General features: G+C 35.7%; 2 protein-coding genes across 4 annotated transcripts; one reads left to right on the top strand and one right to left on the bottom strand.

The window, feature by feature from the left end:
- Positions 1–447: 447 nt before the first annotated feature.
- Positions 448–3,425, top strand: LOC109183711 (uncharacterized protein ycf23-like). Its single transcript, XM_019333774.1, has 9 exons — positions 448–787; positions 1,050–1,115; positions 1,545–1,619; positions 1,901–1,963; positions 2,104–2,163; positions 2,328–2,417; positions 2,503–2,610; positions 2,815–2,937; positions 3,021–3,425. Exons 1-9 carry the CDS (start codon positions 575–577, stop codon positions 3,150–3,152), a joined length of 930 nt encoding a protein of 309 aa, XP_019189319.1. The 5' UTR covers positions 448–574; the 3' UTR covers positions 3,153–3,425.
- Positions 3,426–3,754: 329 nt separating this feature from the next.
- Positions 3,755–6,590, bottom strand: LOC109183712 (high mobility group B protein 14). Of its 3 annotated transcripts, XM_019333777.1 has the most exons (7): positions 6,437–6,590; positions 6,165–6,335; positions 5,545–5,602; positions 5,379–5,423; positions 4,249–4,329; positions 4,086–4,142; positions 3,755–3,980 (listed from the first exon to the last, which is right to left on the bottom strand). In XM_019333777.1, the coding sequence occupies exons 1-6, from the start codon at positions 6,520–6,522 to the stop codon at positions 4,092–4,094; spliced, it is 492 nt and encodes a 163-aa protein (XP_019189322.1). In that variant the 5' UTR covers positions 6,523–6,590; the 3' UTR covers positions 3,755–3,980; positions 4,086–4,091. The 3 variants fall into 3 exon arrangements, with proteins under 3 accessions (XP_019189322.1, XP_019189321.1, XP_019189323.1); XM_019333776.1 differs by having other exon boundaries at positions 3,755–4,142; positions 6,437–6,589; XM_019333778.1 differs by having other exon boundaries at positions 3,755–4,142; positions 6,165–6,326; positions 6,437–6,585.
- Positions 6,591–8,416: the final 1,826 nt, after the last annotated feature.

The raw sequence follows: 8,416 nt of genomic DNA on the forward strand, positions 1-8,416 counted from the left end.
AAGCTATAAAAGTCGACCATTGTAAAGGGAGTCCAAACTTTACTAACATTAATACAAAATTATTCATATACACGTAAGCTACCAACAACTTCATTCATTCTATTGTGCTTAACATTACCTATTAGTTTATATTTACCTCTAAAATACGGTCAAATTACACTAACATTTTAAAATTAAAGAGATAAAAGGTTGATAGGAAAATATTCTTCTCTCAAAAAGTTGAATTCCTGACTTTTAGGATCCCTACATTCCAAATCAACAGAGTATTTGAAAGATACAAAATCACAATAACTCAATAATTCAGCAGAAAGAGCTAAATGTCGGTGCACACAAAGAATGTACTCACTTTAGGCGTAATCTATAATTAAAATTTGAATTTTGATCTTTTTTTTTAAATATTGTATACTGAACGATTAAGCTAATTCCGTGCGTGCAATAGTTAATAGGAAAATATCTTGAGTGACTGAGAGGGTAATCAAAGCTGCAGGCTCTCTTATCTAGTTATCTTTTTCCTACCTCCCAACTCGATAGACTCAAAACAAGTTCATAATCCAAAGCTGCAGAGAGAGGAATAATGAGTTCTTCATTTTGCACCTTAATTTCCTCAAAAAATCATACTGTAATCTTGAAACCAAGCACAAACCCACTTCTAAAGGGAGACTCTGTTCCTCTTCCAAAGCACCTTTCATTTGGTAGGAGGAGAAAGCCCTTAACCCCACCAAGGGCTTTGCTCTCATCCACCAAAGAAGCAGTCTTGAAAGAGTTTCATCAGAAAAGAGCCCTAAAGGTTGATCATTTCTCTTTCCCATTTTCATTTATTTGATTATTTTTCTTTACATTTCCTTCTATGAACAGTTAAAATTCACAGAATTTCAAGAAACACAGCTCACTGTGCTTATGAAATTAGCTTTCTTCTATGTTTACTGTATAGTCTGAAAGTGTAACTTTGTTAGCTGTTTTAAGTGCTTTATTCTTGGGGTGGACTTTGAATACTATTATATGGCTTACTGAATCCTAGAATGGATTTATGTGACATTTCTTTGTTTCAGATTATTTCAGGGTTGCAAAATCTTAACAAAGAAAATGTTGCTGCTGTTGTTACTGCTGCAGATAAGGTTGATAATATTCTCATGCTTCTTTTCTTCATTGGTCTATTTAGGACCCTTATTTGGATAAGACTTAACAAACACTGTAAACTATGTTTTACTTATACTTTTCAAAAATTGGCCTAATTAGAGATGAGGGGTGTTTGGTAAATAGTTGTTAGCGGATAGATGTTAGCTGATTGTAGAAAAGTGTTTTGTAAAGTAGATGTTAGCTGATAGTTGATTACATACAAAATGACTTTCTCCAAAAACTTATCGGAAAAGCTACTTTGAGCAGCTTTTTGAATTTTAGTGTTTTGGAGCAATAAGTTGTTACAAAAAGCTAATTAATCAAACACTCTAATAGTGATCAAATAAGTCAAAATTGGCTGATAAGCTAACTATGTTATTTGGTTTACCATATTCCCAGTTAAGATTTTACAGTCCTAATGTGTACAGGGAGGAGCAACTCATGTGGACATAGCTTGTGACCCAGAACTGGTGAAACTTGCTACTGCCCTGACTTCTCTTCCGGTAAATTCTTAACCGTCAAACGTAATTCTTGTCGTTTGTGAAGCTTTGTGGTTTTCGTTTTACTTGCTAGAACTACAAGGTGTTTGTTATTCTTTTGGATATGAGGCACAAGTAATGAGCTAATGTTGAAATGATATAGAAGGGGAAAAAAGTCAAAAACATTCATTGCCTATAATGTTTTAAGAACTTATTCTCTTATTGGCTCGGTTAATGCGGTGAGAATCTTAATTCCACATAGTTTATAAGGACTGGAATACTTATTCCTGGATCTCTTATTGCAGGTTTGTGTCTCATCTGTGGATCCGGCAGCATTCCCGGCTGCAGTAGAAGCAGGAGCCTTGATGGTTAGTTAGACCACCAATTCTTGAATATTTATTTTTATGTTTCATTCCCAAAGAATTCCCAGTATATCCAAGAGATGACCAAAACTTTTTTGTTTATTTAACAACTTTCGTCGCTAAATAGACCAGTTTTTGTCTTTCAGGTGGAGATTGGAAACTATGACTCATTCTATGAGATGGGACTGATATTCTCCCCGGAGCAGGTAGTGAGAGTTTAAGTACTAGGTGGTCGTTGCAATCTCCTAAGAAATTTAGAGCGAACAAGAAACAAAATTGCAAGAAATCCTGTGTCTTTCTTAAACGTGTCAACAAATTCCGGGTAATTTTTTGCAGCTCGGTTCTTACACTTTCTGACAATGATATGCAGATTCTGAATCTGACAAAGGAGACTAAGAGAATTCTTCCATCCATCACATTGTCAGTCACTGTGCCTCACACGTTGAGCCTTCCCGATCAGGTCTTACGAAAGCATGTTTTATAATTACAGTGCATAATTAAACCTATAATCTTTTGACAACCAATCTTTGCTCTATGACTACCAGATTAAACTAGCCGAGATGCTGGAACAAGAAGGGGCTGATATCATCCAAACAGAAGGAGGAAAGTGCTCTAATCCTTTGAAACCTGGCATCTTGGGCTTAATAGAAAAAGTACAGCGTACTCTCTGTTTATTCACCGAGTTAGTAGGCACATTTTCCCGTTTCTAGAAAAGTTAACTACCCTGCATTTATAGCTTAGGTTCTTTTCTTTATCTTTATTCTGTTTTTTTGACAATGTTTCACTGCCTTGTGGTTAACAATGATATCCATAATGCATTCAGCTGTGTAGATCTATAACTTTTTTTATTTAAATAGGCGACCCCAACGCTAGCAGCAGCATATGCAATTTCACGGGCAGTGAAGATTCCCGTCATGTGTTCATCTGGACTAAGTGCAGTCACAGCGCCAATGGCAATCACAGCCGGAGCTGCTGGCGTGGTAAGTTCCCAACCAATTACCAATGCTGTTATGTGTATTCCTTTATGAGATGTTCAAAGATTGATGAAACTTTGTGACCCCAGGGCGTCGGCTCAGCCATTAACAAACTCAATGATACGATCGCGATGATTGCTCAAGTAAAATCCATAGCTGATTCAATTGGGCTGTCCAACAAGAAGCAGGATGTTTTGGAAGAGAGCAGATTTAGATTATGAGTATGATGTTTTGGCTACTGGGGATAGTAGTGAAATTGTCATTGTTGTTAAGGCGTCACCTAGGCAACACCTGTCGGGTCAGTGGAGACCAGACGCCTAACGAGCTCGCCTCGCCTTACAAAAAAAAAAAAAAAAACCCTACTAATACAAAGTCCCCCCCTTCTTTTCCTGGCATCGTCTTAGTGGTGGTTTATTTTGTTAACCCCAATTATGATCCATCAACAGATCCTAAAAGGCTAAATCTAAAGACCCATGCTGAAAATGTTAAATTATCGCATAATTTAGTACTTATTGTTGAGATTTGAGCATATATATATATATATATATATATATATATATATATATATATGTTGTGTGTTCATCAGGTGAGAATCAATCTTAACCTGCGAACTGTGAACTTGTGAAGGATTGCACCGCATCCAAATACGATTGCAATGTTTGGGAACCGTAACAGTGCAACTATATAGTAGTTGCAGTGCAATCATTCACAAGTTTGCAGATTAAGGTTGATTCTCACCTGATTAGATATATATATATATACCCATCGCCTAGGCGGTCAGTGGCAGCAAGTAATCTAAAAGGAATAGAAAGAGCAAACCAAATGCAGTTTATAGTGCTTGCTAGTTAACATCATTTTGGATCTTTGCAAGAATGTTTTGCAACTGAAAACAATAGTTAACCAAAAGGACAGCTACTACAAATCAATCCTATTTATCACCAAACTAGCAATGTTGTCATTACATAAATATCTCTTATGACTAATATACAGAAATTTGTACACACAACTCCAAAGTGAGACCCTCCTCTCTAAAGGTGTTCTTGATTTCACTACAAAGAGAAAGAAGGCGGTGGTGTCAGTCATTCAGATACATGGATTGGATATACTCGTAGAGGACGAAGGACCAAAAAATAATACTATTCTGGAGTGAATACTTTCTTCTAATCATCAAAATCAGAGTCATCTTCGTACTCTTTGAACTCCCCGTTTTCCTGCAATAGTTTTAAATTGTATAACAAGAACGATGTCTATAGTTAGTGTTTCAGGTGTCCCAAATGTCACAAATCAAACTTAAAGCGGTGCATGGAACAAGCTTACCTTTCTTTTGTTATAGTCCGCCATAGCTCTATCAAATTCTCTTCGTTTCTCTGTAGCAATATCATAATACTGAACTTTTTCCTGTTACAAGTATATCAGAAAGTTAGAGCGCCTACAATTCATAGCCTAACCTGCCAAGTGCCAACTTAATTTTTTCCAGAGAAAGCATAGCCCAGAAGGGGCTATTCTCACATAGAGATTACAAAGATAAAACGAAGCTGTTCACAGAGCATCAAATGAAAGGCCTAAAAAACTTTCTCTACTTATATAATTTGAGAAAACTATCTGAAACCAGTGCTGACATGTTGATCCTTCGCTGATTCACAAACATTAGATGTAGAATGTTGAATTTCTCAAAGGTAGGTGAAACTTTGTCATCTATGCGCTAATGCGAATATATATGCTTGACCAGCGAGAAAAAGTGTTTGACCGAAGCCACTTTATTCGCCAAGCGAATGATCTTCGCTCCACGGGCATACACACACACACATATGGGGAGGATCAAATTAGAACATGATCCCTATAAAAAGTGAAAATTGATCTCAGCCGTCTATCCAGGTTCATCAATAGTTGTGAGTTTTAGTAAAAAAACCACTGGGTCAATTTTATAACTATTGCAAACATTTAAGTTTTCAATATTTATATAATTAAAAAAAAAAAAAAAAAAAAAAAAACCCCACCTTTTCCCCATTAGTTCTCAGCAACCTTCAACCGCTAATCTATTCAGATAGATGGATTAGATCAGTCCTCAGTTTTTACATGGGAGCATGCTCTCAATGCCCCTAATGATCAACCAGAAGGTTCTAAACTAATGAGAACTAATTGCACTTCAATCTTTAGAAGAATCTCATATAAAAACCAATTCTCCCCTGACCACATATGTAGATACAATTGTTTTAAGAAATAGGAACAAATTTACATAAATAAAAAAATAAAAAAAAATAATAATTTGAGGATCCATTATAGCATAGCTGAGAAATTTCTAACATAGTGCGTCAAAGTGGGAAAAACATGCCCTTGAAGTCATACAAATGGAGGGAGACCATACAGGTATATACTTATGTGCATAAATAATAACTACAGAGAGTATATACAAACAGTATATCGTTATCAAGCTTGGATCATCTAACCTCATAAGTCATTATTTTCCACTTCTCTCCGCAAGCCTTCCCAATCTGAAGCATAAGCAGAGCATTAAACATCAAGAAATCCGAGAGAAGAAATTTTATTCTCAAGCCAAGCAAGTACAGACAAAGATATAGAATCAAATATTAAACGAACTTATTGAATACATACATCACGCATAGACTTGACATCTGGATTCTTCTCCTGGAATTCCTTCCGGAAGTCCTCCCTTGAGAAAAAGGATATTACTTTCAGTCAGCAGCCATCATAAAGACCTTAAATTTCCTATGTGCTTCAAATCCAAGACACAAACACTATCTTATGGTTGCCCAGAAAAACTAAATCTTATACATCTAGATTTTGAATAATTTAGGGTTATTTCGCTAAAAACAATATAGTTTTGAGCAAAATAACTCATTTAATAAAAAACGAATAATAGCTAATTGGCCGACTAGGCGGTCTAATCGGTGCCTAGAAGGCCTAGGCGATCAGCGCCTAAGCGGCACTTAGACGGCCTAGTCGACCCCAATTATGGTGATACGCTAGGCGGGATTTTTGCAACACTGCTTACAATTACAATAAGGGAAAAAAACAAAAACAAAAATGAAAACAAAAAATTGAAAACCCTTGCTTAAACTAGTGCAGAGAAATTTTAACTATACTAAAAATTAACGCATAAATTATTGAGATTTGAAGCACATTTAGACCTGGAGCAAATACTAAAAGCAAAAAGGATTGAAGGATCACAAAATACTATGAAATATTGAAACAAACAAATAGCTTATACGCACAAGAAGAAGAAGAAAGCAGTAGGGGGTTTCTTAGGCATCTTGGAGTCTACTTTGGAGACTTTCTTCGACGTCGTTTTGCGCTTCGTTCCTGATGCGGCTCTGCCCTGTTCTTCCCCGGTGTCCTTCAATTGACGCGCCCGTCTTACTCTCAGCACCATTTTCCTGAAAATTCTTCAAGAAATACTTAACTTCGGAACTCGAAAACAAAAAATATATATGCAAGAGAGATTATAGAAAGACTAAAAGCAAAAAAGGAGCAGGCTTTCGTATACCCTTGGTTTGATTTTGAAGAGTTTTTCTCAGTGAGAGCTGAAGATTCCGGTGGCCGCTCCCGAGACTCCGATTTCTTCTTCGCCATTGTTTAGTCGTCACTCTCAGGAGTTCAGTTACCTTTCTCTCTTCTTGTGTCCGGGTATGAGTGTATGACTCATAAGCTCTTTTTTTTCTGTTAATTTCATTTTACCCCTGCTAATTAAGGAAAAGTAACACTTGACCACTTTAAATAATTAAATTAAAGTTTGCTCCTTAGAACATCCATATATTCCATAGTAGTAGTGATTTTTTAGGGCAAAATGTTATTGACCAAAATGTTAAATAGGGAAAATAGTAATTTCAATCCACTAAAGTTTTGGGTAGAGGCAAAATCAGTCGTTATATCGTGGACCGCGATGCACATGCATTGCGGTATAAAATGCTCCGCGTTAATGTTAACGGAGCTCGATTTTTTTGTATGTTAATTACTAACTGACACTATAGTATATCTAAATCGACATTGCCTCACGTATTATTTTTATATTATCAAATGAAACTGCAGCTATATCAAAATGATATTGTAGTTGTGGTGAAATGAAACTGCAGTGTATATAAAATGAAACTGAATAACATTTCACATCTTTGGGTGTATATATTGTACAATGAAGCTGTAATTATATCAAAATGATCATGTAGTTGTGTTTTAATAAAACTATAGTGTATATAAAATAAAATTAAATAACATTTTCACATACTTGAGTCTATAAATATCGAATGAAACTGTAGTTATATCGAAATGAAAGTTTAGTTGTATTGAACTGAAACTGCAGTGTATACAAAATGAAACTGAATAACAGAATTACTTTTTGCGGAAGGGTGAGGAACGAAGAAAAATGGATGCCCCTTTTTTTCATTAAACTAAACGACGTCGTTTTGATGCGCGGTGCATAATCGATTATGCACTGCGATGCACGATATAATTTGCCAGGCAAAATGGTAATTCGAACCGAAACTCATATGATAATATAGAAATAAGAATATATTTAATATTTTACGATTTTAAAAATAATAATTAAATGGTAATTCTAAATACACACTTAAAGCATTTTTAATCGATTGTTTTTTTTTCTTCAAATTTTGAAATGCGTGTTGGAGAGAGGGTATGGAAAAAGAGAAAAAAAAACACGAAAAAAATAAAAAATAAGGGTCAAATAGACTCTTCAACTATAGGTCAAAATGTAATTCAACCCTTCAACTAAAAAAACCTTCAAGTAAACACCTTAACTTTTCATTTTTATGCAAGGTAATAAAAGGTTATATATATATATATATATATATATATATATATATATATATATATATATATATATATTTTGAAAGGTTCCCGTGCGGATGTGCGTGAGATTTGTACTCAATGTGCGTGAGTATTGTGCTTAATATGCCTGAGATTTGTACTTAATGTGCGTGAATGTGTAAAATGCAGCAGAAAATATTGATGTCAGCTTCTTCCCCATCCCCAGTAGCCATTTGCCCCCTCCCAGATGATGATGATGCGGAGGCGAGCTATGGTGGTTAAGAATTATGGGAATAATGCAACAGAAATCCACACTTAGCTGCTGTGCAAATTTTACTGTGCGTGCGTCATTTATATAAACATTCAACTGCATGGAAGGTAGCTGATAATCCAGAATCCATGGTCAAATTGAAGGAAGAAGTAACAAGAAGCTTGGGCGTTAATGTGCGTGAGTTTCTATTCTGCTTCCTTCTGAGCTCGTAATTCTGAAATACGCACGCACATTAAGCACAAATCTCACGCACATTAAACACAATATACTCAGGCACATTCAGTACAAAACTCACGCATATTAACCTGACGCACATTAAGTACAAATCTCAGGCACATTGAGTACAAATCTCACGCACATTAAGTATAAACCTCACGCACATTAATCCACCGCACATCTGCACGGGAAGCCACAAATGCACCTGATCCCTTCCCT

Source organism: Ipomoea nil, unplaced genomic scaffold (assembly GCF_001879475.1).
Source record: "Ipomoea nil cultivar Tokyo-kokei standard unplaced genomic scaffold, Asagao_1.1 scaffold1149, whole genome shotgun sequence".
Taxonomy (NCBI): domain Eukaryota; kingdom Viridiplantae; phylum Streptophyta; class Magnoliopsida; order Solanales; family Convolvulaceae; genus Ipomoea; species Ipomoea nil.

What these genes read in the sequence shown, in the direction of transcription:
- LOC109183711 (XM_019333774.1), top strand. Translation starts at nt 575, where the DNA reads ATGAGTTCTTCATTTTGCACCTTAATTTCCTCAAAAAATCATACTGTA. An exon ending in CGTTGAGCCTTCCCGATCAG is followed by an intron (nt 2,418 to 2,502) that starts GTCTTACGAAAG and finishes TATGACTACCAG; the next exon opens with ATTAAACTAGCCGAGATGCT. An exon ending in TCTTGGGCTTAATAGAAAAA is followed by an intron (nt 2,611 to 2,814) that starts GTACAGCGTACT and finishes TTATTTAAATAG; the next exon opens with GCGACCCCAACGCTAGCAGC.
- LOC109183712 (XM_019333777.1), bottom strand. Translation starts at nt 6,522, where the DNA reads ATGGCGAAGAAGAAATCGGAGTCTCGGGAGCGGCCACCGGAATCTTCA. An exon ending in TCTTCAAAATCAAACCAAGG is followed by an intron (nt 6,336 to 6,436) that starts GTATACGAAAGC and finishes TATTTCTTGAAG; the next exon opens with AATTTTCAGGAAAATGGTGC. An exon ending in ACTGCTTTCTTCTTCTTCTT is followed by an intron (nt 5,603 to 6,164) that starts GTGCGTATAAGC and finishes CTTTTTCTCAAG; the next exon opens with GGAGGACTTCCGGAAGGAAT.